The 19,372-nt window shown below is 39.2% G+C and overlaps 1 protein-coding gene across 1 annotated transcript in view; it reads left to right on the forward strand.

Moving 5' to 3' along the window:
- The first annotated feature begins 354 nt into the window (after positions 1 to 354).
- GPM6A (glycoprotein M6A) overlaps positions 355 to 19,372 on the forward strand; it is a 32,137-nt gene continuing 13,119 nt past the window's right edge. The window contains exon 1 of the mRNA XM_086611585.1: positions 355 to 444. Within this exon, the coding sequence (XP_086467711.1) occupies positions 355 to 444 (90 nt within the window). The remainder of the gene's footprint in view (positions 445 to 19,372) is intronic.

The following is a 19,372-nucleotide window of genomic DNA, read 5'->3' on the forward strand; positions in this document are numbered from 1 at the left end:
ATTAACTGACTTTTAAATTATTCTGACAAACTGTGCTGTCTTACCTATGCAGATCCATTTTTACATTTTATTAAATTAAATGTCCCAGTGTTTCTTATATCAATGGTATTTTATTCCAAAGTTCACTTCTGTCCTCAGCTTCAGCTGTCATAATAGCACATCAGCACTTAAGCTGACTCCAGTGTAAAAAACTTTGAAGCTTAGTGAGTCTGATTATCTCACCCTGAAATTTCAGACTTAGCTTTAAATATTTATGCGGGTAAATAATTCTTGCTCTTCCTATACAGGATTGACATCTTCAAGTACGTGATATATGGTGTAGCAGCTGCATTCTTTGTATATGGCATTTTGCTGATGGTGGAGGGATTCTTTACAACTGGTGCCATCAAGGATCTCTATGGGGATTTCAAAATCACCACTTGTGGCAGATGTGTCAGTGCCTGGGTAAGTGGTTAAGAATTGTACTTACAACAATTTCAATGTTATGTATATTTGTTGTGCATTGTGATGTTTATTTTCTTGTTCTTTTGTTGTTTCTTTAATATTTTCTAATACTTCAGTTTAGTGGTTAAAAATCATAGCGAAGGAGAATAGAGTGTTAGAAATGTTCTCTATATTGGTTAATCACTCAGTAACTCTTGCTACTTGGAGCAATTAATTCCACCAGTTGAATGGGAAAGCTTATTCTCTCAGCAACATAAGCTGTTTGGGACAGGACTAGAGGTGTGTAATGCCTTCAGCTGTATTGGGCAAGAAATACTTTTCTTACTGTTATTTTCCCTGTTGTTTTAGAAATCTTGCCAGTTCCTCTTTTGGACAAGCTGAGACCTGTCATCAGGTTTTGTTTTGTTTTTAAATGGCAAACAGCCCATTATTTGCTCCTATGTTATCTCTGGTTTGGAGATACCATTCATTAGGACCCTGGAAAACCTAGATTCAAAAAGTTCTGATTTCTACTGGAACTTAAAAGGGCATTTATTATACTAAAATATCTGACTTTTTGAACTGGGATTATTTTAAGTTCTCTATTCAATGTTAGGTAAGTAACTAACTTTTTTTTTTTTTGGTATTTGGCTCTGCTGCATCTAAGGTAAGAGGCCTGGACACTTGGTGGCTGCTGGAGTTGAGTATTTCTGCAAACACCATCAGTATCAACAAATTACATTTTCTGATGAAAAATAAAAGATTAAATACAGCCAGGTAGATCTTGATGTTAAGGTACACTTAATGTTATACTATATTTACAATAACTGATATATAAAACAATAGCCAAAGGAAGGTTTCCCATTGTACCCTCCTACAAATGTCAACATTTGTTAAGCTGGAATACAGACTAGGAACAAATATCAGCAGTAGAGAGTATCTTCCAATTACATTTAAGACTTTGGATATCCTGACATTTAAGGTTAAGTTCAACACAGATAATCTACACATTGGAAATTCGGGAATATGGCGTGTATGCCATCCCAACATAGATGTAACATGCTCCACAGTAATGCTACTTTTTAGTCTTATTTTCTGTTGTTCCTGTCAAATGACATTGTATGATTTTTGCACTTTGACTAAGAATTGTTTTAAAGCCTTAAAATAAATATATAAATAAAGACTGGGAACATTTTAAATAAAGAACAATCATTGCTTATACAAACAGTGCTTTCATCTCCTGGGAAGAAATCTCTAATCCATATTCACTGAGAACCTGCTAAGCTAGTTCAAATTCTGTACAGAGTAGCAAATTTTTCAGAACATTATTTTTTTCTTCACAGCTTACACATATGCCTGCCCTCAATATTGCAGCAGAGCAACGCTGCGTCCTCTCACAGTTTTGATGCCCTTACAGTGTAAACTGTAAGTCTGTAGTACATATCTAGAAGAAATGAACAGTTAGGCATCTATTCCATGGTTAATATCACTGTCATTATTAATGATTCATTAAATTAATTCCTTCAAAATTTGACTTTCCTCATCAGTAATTTGTAATCTTTGTATTTTACTTTAAGAAACCTTGTGTTGATAATACATTGTGCAGCTAAGGTTAAGGCTGTACACTGTTTATGATCACAATTCAAATAAACTGTCAATTATTTTGAGTTAAATACATTGCTGTTATTATTCTTGAAGTTAGTGGAACCTTTTTATTTTCCCTGGGGAAAAAAAAAGAATAATCTGCAGGTTGATTCCTTGTCTTATTCCGATGATATATTAGTAAGATTGCTATACAAATGTCTGGAGCTATTTTGGATTATTATTCTGGCTTTTTCTTCTGTGTTTGAGAGTAAGATAGTATATGCAGCATTTTTGTTAATTAAAACATGAGACTCTTTTTGACTAGATTTATTTCGATTATCTCATATTCAAAATTCTTAGGGGACAAAGAATAGTTTACATTTAAAGAAAAATTTTAGAATTAGAAAATATTTCAGTCCTGAAATGATACGTTTATAGTTTATTTTGTTCCCTACATCATGCAATGATATGAAGAAATAAATTCTAAGAACAACAAAAAGATGACTGGAGAGGTAAATAGAACCTAATCAGTACTTTCGTGTGTCAAGCCCTGAGTGTTCTAGTGCTATGCAAATTTGCTGTATGAAATTTTATGTGCAATTACTAAAATGAGAGAACACTGTTAAAGAGGAGTAGATGATACTACATGTTGCAAGAAATCTTCCCTGTATAAAATTTTGAGATATTAATTTTGTAGATATTAAAATCTAAGCTGCCAAAGACTAAACAGTTGGTTTCTTTTAGCAAAACCTTAATACTAAGAGAAATGTACACATAAGATATTCGTTCTTTTTAAGAATTCAAATGACAAAAATGGCTCCACATCAAAAATACATTTTGTAAAAATCCAGTTGTTACTATGATTTCACATAAAATTTGCTGATGTTTTTCTAAATATCAGTTTAGTGTGTTACAGTTCGAAAATGAAGTCTTTCTGCTAATAGGAAAATGGAGGAAAAAAAATCAGCAAAAACTTTCCAGGAGGAAAAGCTCATTTTAACTTTGTATGGTCAAGCTATATTTCTCATTGGAAATCTGAAAAGTAAATTTTTTTTTTCTTTTTTATCAAAATATTCTTTGAAAAGCAGGCTTTTTAAAAGCTGGCATCTACAGAAACTTTTCATGTGCCCTTCCTGACCTCCCTCCTTCACTGTGACTCGCTCACTTTCTCGCTCTATGTGGGCAAAAGGAATTTTTTTCCACTGAAGTAATAGAAAAAGAAATAGCCCAACCTAACCTTTCCAGTGATTGTATAGTTGATTAATCAGCCTATATGAGCATTCAGAGGCTTAGCATCCAAGTCATGATGGTGCTGTTGTGGAGTGTACACTCTCAGATCTGAGAGAGGGCCTGGGAAAACGACAGTGAAGAGTTCCGTTGGCAGGGTTTTCAGAATTAATTTACTGAGGAAAAAAAAAAAACAAAACCAGAATAATAATGCCAGGAGAGAGGAGAGATGGCTGTGGTTTTAGTTTTCATTTTTCAATGCCTGAACATGCTTTTAGAGAATTAAATAAACAGTTATATCTAATTGTGCTGCAGCATGATTAGTGAAGAAGGTGAGACAGGTCTGAAGCCAATTGTGACACTGTTTGTATATCTGTGATTTAAAACCCTTCCTATTTATATTCAGCTTGCTTGATCATGGAAAGCCTCGTTTATACCTTGTTTTAGAATGTCTGCTTACAGTGGCACTAAAAATGAACAAAGAAACAGAAATGAGGCTTTTTTTCCTTGAAAAGTGTTACTCATTAAAAATTTATGCTATGAAATGGGAAAGCAGTTCTTTTTATTTCATCAGAAAACGTTGGATAAAGATTTCATCCTAGAAGTTGTATTTCTATTTCTTTGTATTTCACCTTTTAAAAGATACATGGTCAGGTTCTAGAGAAAGCTGTTTTATATTCTAAGTTGCATTAATATATCTTCTGTATCTTTATTATTTAGGAACCTTTAATTGTAATGAGTGAAAGGGATTTTTCTGCCTTTGATGATTATTTTGGCTATCTTAATACCTATGTACTATTCAACCCATGCTTCTCGTGTGCTTAAACTAAAACTTGAAGTTTTCAAAATATTTCCAGATTTTATTTTGCAAGAAAAACCACGGAAGCTTTACAAATGTTTTTAAAAACCATCTGTAAGGCATGTGAACTTGTCACTTCATCTTGTCCTTACCAGATCAGTTGTTCCAGAGGCAGTGAAACTGCATCGTATTGACATTTGATTCTTTGTGTACCAAGAGGAACAGTGTTCAGTGCAGGCTTAGCTGGCTTTCCCACCCAGAACAGATGCATCATTTCTGAACACTATGAATGAAGATCTCATGGCTGAAAATCAGATACCATATCTGGATATTCTGGTAGCAAAATGCTGAGCTGACAGAGAGAGGCCTTCCTTCTGATTGAATACTGCTGTGTCTGAGGAATGCAGAGTGCTTCATACCACTGGTTCTTATTTTATGAGAGGGAAAGAGCCTTCTCTCCAAGACAGCAGGTGTACTTATGGGTCTAGAATCCCTTAAACCAATTTTAAATAAGTAAAGTGTCTAACAAAACCCCATACATGTTAAATAGCGAGTGCTGTAAGTAGTTTCAGGCACTGACATGGGAAATGAGGAAGGTGAGATTCGTATGGCGGTCTGACGTTTCAGACTGCATGGTTAAAAAACAGAATCATGAATTATTGCCACAAATGACCCAGAAGCTGATGGAGAAGTTAGTTTCAAAGGGAATATATTGTGACACAAAAGTATCCCACCTATTTAGAAATGCCACTAAGTTTGCCAAGAGAAGGGCCTACATTCCTTCAGTTGTCAGAGAAAGGGTTAGAGAGACTTTCTCAGATAAGCTGAATTTTTCTGCAAGTGATTGTCCTATTTTCTGCAGAGAGAATAATCTCAAGTCTTTTAAGTTAGGTCTTTTATATTAAGCACTTCAGATATATAAGATAATATATATCTAAGTTTAGTAGGATGTATCTTGCTTGACCTCTTTAATTGGAGTTTAGGTGAATAAACAGGATGAGCTGGAGATGCGTGCACATGAGCAGGGCTACGACCTTATTGGCATCACGGAGACGTGGTGGGACGACTCCTATGACTGGAGTGTCAACATGGAGGGGTATAAGCTTTTTAGAAAGGACAGGAAGGGGAGACGAGGAGGGGGTGTTGCTCTCTATGTCAGCAACCGGCTGGAATGCGTGGAGCTTCGCCTGGGGTCGGAGGAGGAGCTGACAGAGAGCTTATGGGTCAAGATTAGAGGACGGAGACGGATAGGGGATGTTACGGTAGGGGTCTGTTACAGGCCACCTGGCCAGGAGGACAGAGCAGATGAGGCGCTTTATAGCCAGATAGGAGCAGCCTCGCGGTCACAAGCCCTGGTCCTCATGGGGGACTTCAATCACCCTGACATCTGTTGGAGAGACAATACAGCAGGGCACAGGCAGTCCAGGAGGTTCCTGGAATGCGTGGATGACAACTTCCTCCTGCAGATGATAGAGGAGCCGACAAGGAGGGGTGCCATGCTCGACCTTGTGCTCACCAACAGGGAGGGACTGGTGGGTGAGGTGAAACTTAAGGACAGCCTTGGCTGCAGTGACCACGACACAGTGGAGTTCAAGATCCATGGGGCAGCAAGGAAACCATTCAGCAAGCTCTGTACCCTAGACTTCAAGAAGGCGGACTTCGGCCTCTTGAAGCACCTGATGGGCAAAGTGCCGTGGGAGGTGGCCCTGGAGGGACAAGGGGCCCAGGAAAGTTGGTCCACATTCAAGGAGCACCTTCTCCAAGCTCAGCAGAGGTGCATCCCGACGAAGAACAAGTCGGGCAAAAAGACCAGGAGGCCGGCGTGGATGAGCAAGGAGCTCCTGGACCAACTGAAAATGAAGAGGTTAGCCTACAGAGGGTGGAAGCGGAGACAGATAGCCTGGGAGGAATACAGAGAAGCTGTAAGAGTGACCAGGGATCAAGTGAGGAAGGCTAAAGCCCTGAAGGAATTGAATTTGGCAAGGGATATAAAAAGCAACAAGAAATGCTTCTATAGGTATGTAGGGGACAAAAGGAAGTCCAAAGAGAATGTAGGCCCCCTCCGGAAGGATACTGGTGCTCTAGTTACCCGGGACATAGAGAAGGCTGAGGTACTTAATGGATTTTTTGCCTCAGTCTTCAATGGTAAAGCCTCTTGTCTTACCACCCAAGCTGTGGAAAGAACTAGCAGGGACTGTGAGGATGAACCACCGCCCACTGTACTTGAAGACCAGGTTCGAGAACATCTGAGGAACTTGAAGGTGCACAAGTCCATGGGACCTGATGAGATCCATCCGCGGGTCCTGAAGGAACTGGCGGATGAAGTTGCCAAGCCACTGGCTATTGTATTCGAGAAGTCGTGGCGGTCTGGCGAGGTCCCCGATGACTGGAAGAGAGGGAACATAACCCCCATTTTTAAAACGGGGAACAAGGAGGACCCGGGCAACTACAGACCGGTCAGCCTCACCTCTGTGCCTGGCAAGGTCATGGAGCAGATTCTCCTGGGAACCATGCTAAGGCACATGGAGAGCAAGGAGGTGGTGGGTGACAGCCAACATGGCTTCACCAAAGGCAGATCGTGCCTGACCAACTTGGTGGCCTTTTACGATGGGGTGACAGCATCGGTGGACAAGGGTCGACCAATGGATGTCATCTACCTGGACTTGTGCAAAGCTTTTGACACTGTCCCGCACGACATTCTTCTCTCTAAATTAGAGAGTCATGGGTTTGATGGATGGACCACTCGGTGGATAAGGAATTGGCTCAATGGCCGCACTCAGAGAGTAGTGGTCAACGGCTCAATGTCCAAGTGGAGACCGGTCACGAGTGGCGTCCCTCAGGGGTCCGTGTTGGGCCCGGCCCTCTTCAACATCTTTGTTGGTGACGTGGACAGTGGCATGGAGTGCACCCTCAGCAAGTTCGCCGATGACACCAAGCTGTGTGGTGCCGTTGACACGCTGGAAGGGAGGGATGCCATCCAGAGGGACCTTGACAGGCTGGAGAGGTGGGCCCGTACCAACCTCATGAAGTTTAACCAGGCCAAATGCAAGGTCCTACATCTGGGTCGTGGCAATCCCAGGCATAAATACAGACTGGGTGGTGATTGGATCGAGAGCAGCCCTGAGGAGAAGGACTTGGGAGTACTGGTGGACGAGAAGCTCAATATGAGCCGGCAATGTGCTCTTGCGGCCCAGAAGGCCAACCGCGTCCTGGGCTGCATCAAGAGGAGTGTGGCCAGCAGGTCGAGGGAGGTGATTCTCCCCCTCTACTCTGCCCTTGTGAGACCTCACTTGGAGTACTGCGTCCAGTTCTGGAGCCCCCAACATAAGAAGGACATGGACCAGTTGGAGAGGGTCCAGAGGAGGGCCACGAAGATGATAAGAGGGCTGGAGCACCTTTCCTATGAGGACAGGCTGAAAGAGTTGGGGCTGTTCAGCCTGGAGAAGAGGAGGCTCCGGGGTGACCTTATAGCGGTCTTCCAGTACCTCAAGGGGGCCTACAGGAAAGATGGGGAGAGGCTGTTCAGGAGGGCCAGTTATGATAGGACAAGGGGTAATGGTTTTAAAATAGAGGGAGGTAGGTTCAGGTTGGATATTAGGAAAAAATTTTTTACTATGAGAGTGGTAGAACACTGGAACAGGTTGCCCAGAGAGGTGGTGGATGCTCCATCCCTGGAGACGTTCAAGGCCAGGTTGGACAAGGCCCTGAGCAACCTGATCTAGTTGGAGATATCCCTGTTCCTTGCAGGGGGGTTGGACTAGATGACCTTCGAAGGTCCCTTCCAGCCCTAACCATTCTATGATTCTATGATTCTATGAATAACATTTGCTATCTAAACACTGCTGGAGTTAGTAAATAAAACAAGACATATTTATGATTATATAGGTTTCGGGAAGTCATCTTATCTCTGGATGCTAGACCAGTATTTGTATTTTTTTTAGAGAACTGAGTTCCTTGTAATCTTCTGTGCTTTTTCTTGAAATAAGGACAAGACCTAACAATACTTCAGAACTCAGCTGAGTGGTTAAGAGGATCTCTCGTCTTTATTCCATTACTCTCCCAACTACACTGTTAATACACATATGGATTTTTAAAAAGAAGAATGCAATTTTTTTTTTATTTGTTATACTTTTAGAAATCTTTTGCAGTGAGCTCAGAAATTATTTTACTATATATTTCTAGATGCTGACTCTGCTTTTGCTCTGTCTTATTTTTGTAACTTGGCCAGGTTTTTGTTTTCCTTTATTTTATACTTCCAGATTTTCTCACTCAAAGATATCACACTTAAAAAAATCATTGTTTCATCTGATCATTCCTCTTCTCGCATAACATACCATGTGTTTTATACACATTCCTTTTCTTGACTGCAGTGTTCATCGCTTCTTTAATAGAGGAGTGTGCCAGACATTGTAATATGCCTTGCCAGCAGCTTCTCAGCTTCTCTTGGTCTTGCTGCTCGCTGACAGAAATTTTATTGTAGGTGATAAACTGGACAAAATATTTTTTGCTTCAGATTGTGCTGTAAGTGTGTCTTTCACATTGAGGACAGAATTTTTCCTTGGCATGTAAGCTCAGTCAATAAGTATTTTTTTGTAATGAAACTGTTTTCTCAAAATGTGCTGTCATACATTTCCAAAGTGTGCTTGACTGTGGGAGCTGTTATGCTTCTTCCATGGGCTTTACCTTTCTATGATGAACCAATTGTTCAGGATGACAGCTTTATTTCCCCCAGGTTCAGATAATCCTTCTCAGTTTTAACTTGAATGCTTCATCAGACGATCACAGTTTACCCTGAACCTTGTTCTTATCTGGCCACTTTATTCTTTTTCACTGCATCTAGACATCTTACTATCTTTATAGTCATTTAAACCTGTGAATGTCAGTGGCATTATCATAAATTCACAATTTTATGGTCAAAGATGTGTCCTTTATCCACTCCCAATGGTTTCTAACCTGCTTGTTTTTCAGTTCTCCCACTTGAAGTTACTATCACCCCAAATCCACAGAAACCATATACAGATTTTTGTTCTTTGTATTAACTGCAACTTCCTGCTGAGGTTTTATAAATTCATAGTTACCATTGTAAATGTTTTTTGGTATTGCTTGCCAAGGAAGAAGAAGGGAAACTTATAAATTTATCCCCTCACTGCTTGTATCCTTTTATTTACACGTTATGATTAGCATTCAAGCTAAACTGGTTAGACTTGGCAAACCAGAGTATTTTTATCAATACTTCTTTCAGCTGAAGAACTTTTAAGATCACATTTTTAGAATCCCCTGGCTAATTAAAAGCCACATTATTGACTTTCATTGCTTGGCAAGACAACAAATGAGAAAGGAAGGTCCCTAACCCTTGATTCTTTCATAAACTTCTCAAGCCCAGTTAAGAACAAAACAGTAAAGAACATGTGTTCTTATTTTTGACAGCCAAGCATTCACTTTGGGTGACACATCTGTTTAGAGAAGTTATAAGAATATTATTTCTGCTTTCTAATTTAAGCTTTACTATCTTGTTCCCAAGTATAGACTATGCAAACTTCCTGAACAAAAATCTCAGTCTTGGCAATGTGAAAAATGTAAACTATTTGTATAGTGCACTGTTTTCCCAGCTGGGTTTTATCTTTTTCTGTGTATAGAAAACTTGTCATCACTGAAAACCTTTAGAGATGGATAAGGTTTTTTATTAATAGGTTGTCAGCAATTTGGAAGCAAAATACCTGGAAAATTTACTACGAGGACCTGCCTACGTTGGCAGGGAATAGGTCATGATAGAATTGATTGCTTTTCATATTTTATGTTATTGAATTGAATATTTATGTGACATGAACACAGTCTGAAGAACTCATGAGGCAACAGTATTTAATGAAGATATCTACTCCATTTAAAAAAAAAAAAAGTAGTTTTAAAGTCAGATTATTTATCTGCAATCATGTTTAAATACAAAATCGATATCTTAGCTATATTTCCAGACAGTATGTCAAAGTGTTAGAAACACCACTGAAAAGAAAAATGAAAGAAGGGAAAACTTTGAGAATGTGAAAATGCAAGCATATATATTTTGAGAAAAAGTAATTCCGATCTGAAGATTGTAAAACTAAATAGGAAATTCTCTGCTGTTAAATCGCAGATAAGATCCAATGCTCTCTGTAGGACTTCAGAAGTCTTTTTGACTAAAAAAATGAGTCTTGCCTGAAGAATATATAAAATAACTAATGCTAACAACTTTAAGCAGCACAATGCTACAAAACCATCAACATTCTAAAGAAGATTTAGAAATACAAAAATGCAGTATAATTGGTTTGTAAGGGAGTACCAAAAAGATAAATTATAAAATCTTCAGGGAAAATCCAATCTTACATCAATGCAAACCCATCTTCTTCAAACTGAGTATGTTCTGATAGTTAATGGATTTCTTTACAAAGCAAAGTTTCAAAAAATGAATCAATTTGTTAGAGAATCTTCTTTTTGTGTTTCTTGTAAAACTATGGAAATCTCCTCCCTCACTGTTACCAGTAAATCAATTCAGAGCACATCAGAAAGTAAACCAGCTTTTTATAGGCATCTAAATATTTACAAAGCAATCGACACCAGGCATAGAATATTTCAACCTTGAAATACATGTTTGAAGGAAACTTTAGAAAAATGTGCAGATGAGAACCAGAAAATAACAGTGAGAATTGCTTATAATTTTGTCAAAATCAGTTATTCATCCATTAAAAATATCTGTAGAAGAAAAATGTTTAAAAAACAAACACACACACACACAAAAAACAGTTCCATAAAACGAACGCTTGAAAATTTAAAATTGCAGGGATTTGATTTTCTGGTAATACATTGTAATAATCTAAGGAATATCTCATTAGCTAGAATTTAGTATATGGATGAAATGCAGTTAGGCAAACCTGAGAAGTCTGTCCTGCTATGAAGAGAAATTTGCATCAATATTGTTTGGTTTGGGTTTTTTAATTTCTCTTCAAGCAGTTGACTTGAATGCAAGCCAAGAAGAATCAACCACATGACAGTAATAGCATAGCATGAAATGTATCCATGTTTCAACAAAACTCTTGGAGCTGTGCCCAGGCATATAATATGTCAGAGAGAGAGAGAGAGAGATAGGATGAACATGTGGAGGCAATAATAAATGTCCAACAAGTGATGGTTAGCAGTGAGAGTGATATTTTAGACCAAGCAGAGAAGACTTTTTTAAGTGTGCATTTTCTGTGATTCATAAAGCATTTAGTGGTAATATCAGAACATCAGTCTCTTTCTTCCAGTAGAATTATATGTAAAATGAGGGAAGATGAAATACTTTTGCTTCATCTTTTACTTCTGTTCAGGAAGGAATGAGGTAAGAAGGTAGGAGATGTTACTGCAGAAATGAGAATGTTAGAGGAGGCCATTTGGTTGTAAGTTACTTAATAGTCCTTCTTAAACGTATTTAGATTTCATAGTGTGTGTAAGAAGAGGGTGTATGGGTTAAAAACTGGCTGGATGGCCGGGCCCAAAGAGTGGTCGTAAATGGGGCTAAATCCGGCTGGAGGCCGGTCACCAGTGGGGTTCCCCAGGGCTCAGTGCTGGGTCCGGTTCTGTTTAACATCTTTATCAATGACCTGGATGAGGGGATTAAATGTACCCTCAGTAAATTTGCGGACAACACCAAGCTGGGAGGCTGTGTCGATCTGCTTGAGGGTAGGGAGGCCCTTCAGAGGGATTTGAACAGACTGGATCGTTGGGCTGAGGCCAATGGCCTGAGCTTTAATAAGGCCAAGTGCAGAGTCCTTCACTTGGGGTATAAAAACCCCAAGCATCGCTATAGGCTCGGGGAAGAGTGGCTGGAGAGCTGCCTGGCGGAGAAGGACCTGGGGGTGTTGGTTGACTACCGGCTTGATATGAGCCAGCAGTGTGCCCAGGTGGCCAAAAAGGCCAATGGGATACTGGCGTGTATCAAGAATAGTGTGACCAGCAGGAACAGGGAAGTGATCCTGCCCCTGTACTCGGCACTGGTGAGGCCGCACCTGGAATATTGTGTCCAGTTTTGGGCCCCTCGCTTTAAGAGAGATATTGAGCTCCTGGAGTGAGTCCAAAGAAGGGCGACTAAACTGGTCAAGGGGCTGGAAAATAAAATTATGAGGAGCGGCTGAGGGAGTTGGGGCTGTTTAGCCTGGAGAAGAGGAGGCTGAGGGGAGACCTGATTACAGCCTACAAATACTTGAGAAGGGATGGTAGGGAGGTAGGGGAAGGGCTCTTTACATTAGTGTTGGGTGATGGAACAAGAGGAAATGGGTATAAGCTTAGTCAGGGGAGGTTCAGGTTGGATGTTAGAAAGTATTTCTTCTCTGAAAGGGTTGTCAGCCACTGGAATAGGCTACCCAGGGAGGTGGTTGAGTCCCCATCCCTGGATGTGTTTAAGAATAGGGTGGATGAGCTACTTAGCGATATGATTTAATGGGGATTAGGGACGGTTGGACTGGATGATCTCTAAGGTCTTTTCCAACCTAGAAAATCTATGAAATCTATGAAATCTATGAATACCAGGAGAGGTTGGCTAGGGTGACAAAGTATGATATGTAACGTATTAAGCATTGATACATCATGAGTTTAAAGACATCTGTATAATTTTTCCAGTTTCTCATTTGACCGCTGAAGAAAACATTATGATTTATTTAGATTTAAATAAATAAGAATAGTATTGCTGGTTCTAAGCAACCTAACATTTTTAATTAAGCAGCAAAGGCTGTTTAAGCTTCTGCAAAATCAAAATCCTTTCCAGAGGAACTCAGCAAGTTTTCCAGTTGCTCTCTCTGGTATTTGCATATGGGGAACTATACATTTAAGATGCTGCTGCCAAAAATATTGGGAACTTGTTGAAGTATTTATGTAGAGAAAAATTTAAATTTTACATTTTACATTTAAAAATGTAAAAATTGCATATTTCTGTTGGATGAATTCTGAACCTCCCAAAAGAAGAAAGAACTAAACACCTGTAGTGTAAGACTGCAGATTGTGAACAGGAACAATATTTACACTAATCTATGATGAATGTTTATTGATCAAAGGAGGTTGCTAAGTCTGGGCTGTAGATGTAAAGTGATAGGCAGAACTCTGCATTATAGAAAATTGAATCCAAATAAACAATAGGTCTGAGGTAGGAACACGTAGTACTTTTAAGTCCGACTTCTTGTAAACTGCAGAAAGAACTATGAACTCCACCCACACAACTTCATCAAGACAAAATTCAGCATTTGAGAAAATATGTGTCGACTGCAATGAATAATTTAAAAAGAGTATGCAAATGTATTTATGCAGAATGTGCATGAGGTAAGGAGACAGTAACATTAACTCAGAGGAATTTCTCCTATGAAAAATGGACAAGGCTGAGGCAGAAGGCCTGAAAACCAAAGTTTGTTTATGAATTTAAATCTGAACAAAATGCTAAAGCTAAATAAGTTTTTATTAGTATTGAAATCAAATCTATAGATGATTGAAAGTGAGCATGATGTTAGAGAGACAGCGCAATTAAGGAAGAAATTCAAAAGATCTTCCTGTCCATGATTGTGAGTTGCCATCAAATGACACACAGGGCCTTGCTCTGAAATGCAATTGGGCAACTGCACACAGAACCAGGACTATACAATGCACTGAGGAGGTCAAGTGTCTCCTAGTATTCCAGTTAGAGACAGCCAGGCCAATCCTGGGCTCATTTTCAGGTCATGTTCTGGCAGGGTTTCATAATGAAGCATAGAAGGCTTTTGGCAGGATGGAGGTACATGATCTCTGTAGAGGCAGTTTTGATCTCTGGAAAAAAACTGCCAAAGTGAATTTCTGAGCCTGTGAAGAGGTTTGGAAGGAACCTCTTAGATTGTCAAGCTGAAAGTAAACAATGAACCTTTGTGTGTGTGTCATAAGACAATAAGTCTAAATGAGATATAAACCTAACAAGGTGTGCGTCTTCTTACAACTCTCAAGGTTGAGAGCTCATGTAAGGTTGAGAGGAAGCGTAAATGTAAGTACTGAGTGGTTTGGGACAAAGATAAATTCACATGGCAACATGAGATTTCTGGAGTTAAGTTTTATTCAGGCACTTCGGAATTTTTTGCTATGTTTCTGGGTTTTTTTTTTGGTAGTAAGGAACATTATCCTCATACAAAAAAAATGACTGAAGTTTGCTTTGTTTCCATCTCAATCTGTCTCTCTGTAGTAACAATACCTTTTAGATATGATTTCACTGTCTCTATCTCTAGGGTCACTGAAGCAAGCATACAATGTTTCTTCAGGGGTATTAAATAATTTATAAAAAAAAAAAAACAAGAATAGTGTTTGAGATTCAATGAATGTTCTTTTTATGGGACAAGTACTCATACATTTTAAAAACAAAGCAGTAACTGAAATCTTGATCTTATTAAAACAGATAGGATTTGAGTAATGTTATCTGTGGAAACAGGATTTCAACCAGCTATGACCACCATGAAAGCTGTTGTGCTGCATGCATGCAATTTCAGAACATGCTCTGAAATTTCTACTTCATGACATTGATCTGTGCAACAGAATTTTTAAAAAATTCTTTCCAGAAGGGTTGATGATTTGCTTACTTTGATAATTTATGATTCAGGAAAACCATTACTGGCAATGAAAATCTACAAAATCTGACAAGAGGGTTTTATCAGCCATGGTGTTGGTACAAGAAATTAACTGCTACAAAGGTTAAAGGTTTGTTTTGTTCAAATAATTATCTACTTTAGCTATTCTTTTCCAATGTGAACTGAGTATAGATTACTGAACTTTTATCTTCATAATTTCATAGATAAATTTCACTATCACTTCCAGTTTGTTTTGGGTTTATGTGTTTGGCTTCTTACAGTGAAAATTAAACTGACCAGGGAAAGTAATTTTCACTACCAATGCAATACATAACACACTAGAGTAAAATGTGGTACATCCTTAAGATGCTATACTGCTATTTCATACATCTTTGGCTTGTCATGTAGCAGAATGCTACTTCAAAGGGGAAAGATCCCTTTGAATCTCAGGAGATTGAGTTCTGAATTTAATTCCAGGAGTGAACAGGCTCCTTAAGCATTTCTTGTAAGGTCTCTAGAGCAAAGAGGGAAAATTGTAATAGCAGAGAAAATGATCTAAAAAATACTTTAGTCTTTCACTTGTGGTTTAAAAAAATAAATTCACAATTTCATTCCATTTAACAAGAATTTATATGCTAACACCTCCTATTGCTAGAAACTACTAATTTGTTGTGCGACGTTAATATTTTGCTTTTTACTTCCTCTACAGCAGAAAGTGTGTTATTGTCTAGATCACATTTTTGTGGTTTGCTTCACTATCAATGGTAGCAGCTTCCAGGGTGTCATGGTTTGATGTGGAGGGGGGGTGGTTCTGGTGGCAGGAGAGGGGTTTTGCTCCCTGCGACCTCCCCGGTTTTGGAACCGGGTTAGGCTTAGTTCTGGCCACCGGATCAGACTGCCGTCCCCCTCGGGGTTGAGCCAATAGGGCGCCTCTGCGAATTGCCCTATTTAAGTCAGGACAAAGGAACCGGAAAAGGTGCTTCGCCCAGGATCGAGCAGAGAAGGGAGGAGGGCACTGCCCCCGCTCCCTGGCTCCCGGCCGGGCAGCTGCCTGCGTCGGGCCGGCGCCGCCCACGGAGAATGGCGGCGGCGGAGCCAGCTGGGGAACTCGGGGGCACCCCACTCCCGGGGTGCCCACTGGGCTGAGTTCACCTGGAGAGGACTGAGATCTGAGAGAAACAGCCGCATTGACAGCAGGTCAGTGAGGATGGAGCGGGAGGAGGTGTGCCGGAGCCGAGTTTCCCCTGCGGCTGATGGTGAGATAGCAGGCGGCCCCCCTGCAACCAGGACGGCCTCGGTGGAGCAGAGACCCACTCACAGCCCGTGGGGAGAAGATGCCTGAGCCTGAGGATGGTCGTGTTGGGGTGCACGACAAGGCAGAGAGGCATCTGGAGTCTGCGTGACGACCCACGCCGGAGCGAGTGGCTACAGCTCCCTAAGTACCCGAGACTGTGGTAAAGCCCACACCGGAGCAATCTGTGGGGAAGGATTGTTTCCAGTGGGCTGGATTCACGCTGGAGAAGTTTGTGGATTTTTCCTCGTGGGTAGGGGATCCATTGGAGCAGGGGAAAAGGGTGTAAGGACTCCTTCTCCTTTAAGAAAGAAGCAGCAGTAACAGCACGGAATGAACTGACCTGCACTCCCCCAGTCCCTGCCCCCTGTGCTGCTGGGGGGAGGAAGTAGAGCTGGGACAAAAAGGAAAGGGGAGGGAGGAAGGTGTCGGTTTTAAGATCTGGTTTTGTTTCTTTCTGTCCTCTCGAGTAATCGGTTTTTGTTTCCCTTTGTCCTTCTAAGTAATCATTAATAAACTGTTTTGCTTTGAGAAAAGCTCTGTCTGTTTTGCCCAGGACCATGGTTGGTGGGTGCTCCCTCTGTTCTTGTCTCAACCCTCAGTCCCTTTGTGTGTTTTTTTTTCTCTCCTCTCTACTTTACTGGAGAAGGAGAGACTGTGTGAGTTTTAGTTGCTGGATCAGCCTATAACCACAACACAGGGGTAACTCACAACTATCAAGTGATTTAATGTAAAGTTTTGCATTTTATTCTTACATGAAACAAAGAAAATATCTCTATTTTTCCCCTTGTCTTCTTGGTGTTATGAAATGAATTTGGGCATATCATTGGCCACTGGCTCTTCAGTCAAAAGTGAATGAAAAAGGAAAAATCAAGTTCTTCCTATTCTAAAATATGTTTTAAAAATTAAATCAGCATTTGATTCACTTTTTCTGAGATAGTCAACCAAACAGATTCATGTTTTTAAAAGAGAATCCCTTCCATAAATAAGCAGGCAATCCTCTCTAAAGCAGCAGCTCTTGTGACTCCCAGCAGCCATTATCTGACAGATTTCTCCTGCTCTTATTCTGTGCCCAAGGCAGATTTAGAGGCTAATAAGCTCTGTTTTTTCCACTCTTTGCTATACCAATGCTTTGTATTATCTCAGCACAGGGTTTTAAGTAAGCTTCCTAAGCAAGCAAGGCTACAGACAGGTTCGTCCCTACTACAGATCAGAAAATAAAAAGATGTTAAATAGGAGTTGTAATGCTCGTAATAAGGCTGATCTTTTTCCTCCATTTGATCATAATCACAGAATAGGAAGATGCACCGATCTGTGTGGAGTCCAGTCATAAAAACAGTTTCTACAGTTCAGTGATATAACTAATATCAAAGATTTAGTTCTCCACTAAATTATTATGCATGTATTACGCTGAGAGATGTAGTAAATTTATTAAATATTTTTTAGTTAAGAAATTCTAGAAGGAGGCTCAAAAACAAGGCCTCAGACTTACCTGTAAAATACTTCAAGAATATAGTAAACTGAGAATTTAAGCGCTGTTCTGAGAACACACAGAGCGCCTTTTTTCTTATTTCTTGCTTCTGCTTTAGAAAAATTGAGTACAACTCTTTAGCTTGATAATCAATTAAGATCAGACATAGCATTTTTGTTGGGAATTCATAGCCCTGAAGTGAATCTGCATTTCCAAGTAATTTTCCAAGTAATTATTTGTAAATGAGTGCCTGGGGTTGAACCAGATGTTGTCTCATTAGCTTTAACAATGTAATATGAAGAGGGAAAAAAAGAAAACAACAAAGGAGCAATAATGAAAAATAAATAGGAGTGTGTTCAGAACAGTATTTACTTGTATTAACTATTTTCTCTGCAATAGATGGAATAGGATTTCCATTATATAGAGCAATTGACACTCAGATAAATCTATAATAATATTCAAGAGTATTACAGACTTTGCTATCACTTTCTCTGTTTTATCAGTTGATTTTCTAATAGGTGTATTTTGGGCAAAAGTTTAAAAGGAAAACAGCCATTATTCACATGAAGACATTTTCAAAATCTTTAAACATAAATTACACACATCAGTTTCCCTTTTAAACTAGTTTGATGTTAAGAAAAAAGTTAAAATGGTTCATAACTTACAAACTGGTAGGTAAAGCTGAAGTGTTGAGTATTAAATGAAGAAAATGATAAAATCAGATATCCAAAGTAGTAAACAGAATACTTCTATTCTTTGTTCCACTTTATCTTTTACTTTCCTGCATCCTTCTGAAAATTATTTTTAGTGCTATAAATTCTCTAGCTTTTCAAACTACTGCTGAAAGACTCATCTACCTAGGGACAATCAGGAAAATTAATCTGAATTGAATTTTAAACTGAATTAATTAAACTACATTAAATCCCTACATAAATACACTTCCTCAGAATTAAAGTAGCTTTTATTTAATATTATTTGGAAGTGAGTTAAAGTGAATCAAATTAAGGTCTCTTTAATTTTGCTTGAGACTATCCATCCCATAATTTCAAAGTCATAAAACTACCTCACCTAAAATTCAAACTTCCTGTTGTTTTGGATTGCTTTTCCTGAACAGATCCACATGGACAAGCCACCCCTCTAAAAATTTCATACTACTGTTTACTACCCTTTTGAGTCTGATCTTATGTGGTTCCTACGACTAAACATCTCTGTTTATATTAGGCTTTTTCATTTATCACCTGATGTGAGAGATCTTGCATTAAACAAGAACTAGAAAACGTCATCCATTTTCCCCTTATTTACTCTTCAATTTCAAGTAGATTGTGGACCAGCTTATTCAGCTTTCAAAAATAGCTCTTATTTCTTATTCTCAGAGTAAATGTTTTTTTTTTCTGTGGTAAGCAGCTACAAAAATTTTAGTGTGCTGAAATTTTTTTTTTCAGCAATGTGTTTAGATTTTTCAGCATTTCTGAAGCCATTAAATCTTGGGGCTATATGGATTCAATATTTAGAGGCTGACATATCTTCTACATTTAACCATGTCGCATCTTCATATCCTTTCCTCAGCATAAAATTAAAAGGTGATTTGTTATTGATGAATATGTTTGCTAGTTCTCCCAGGTTAGCAGCAGAGTAGTAATGTAGCGTGCTTACGTATTTACAGAAGCTGAGTGTGCCAGCATAATACTGGCCCTGGAGGCAAGTAGAAATCAATGCCTCCTGCATGCAGATTGCTCTACTCTTGAGGCTCATGGCTAAAAAAAAGGAAATGTGTAGCCTTTGGAGAACATATGTTGCAAAGCATATAATTTAATGCATTTCTTATTAACAGAGGTAAGCACCCTAGTTTGTTCTGACTGATGAATACTCTTGTTTGTAGACCTCAAATATGTTTAAATAGGGTAACAAAATGGCTAATACATTGTCTCATTGATTCAATGCAAAATGAATTTGCCAGTAAGATTCTGTGGCAGTCATGGATAATGACTCATTTTTATCAA

This window comes from Tauraco erythrolophus, chromosome 5, assembly GCF_009769465.1.
Source record: "Tauraco erythrolophus isolate bTauEry1 chromosome 5, bTauEry1.pri, whole genome shotgun sequence".
Taxonomy (NCBI): domain Eukaryota; kingdom Metazoa; phylum Chordata; class Aves; order Musophagiformes; family Musophagidae; genus Tauraco; species Tauraco erythrolophus.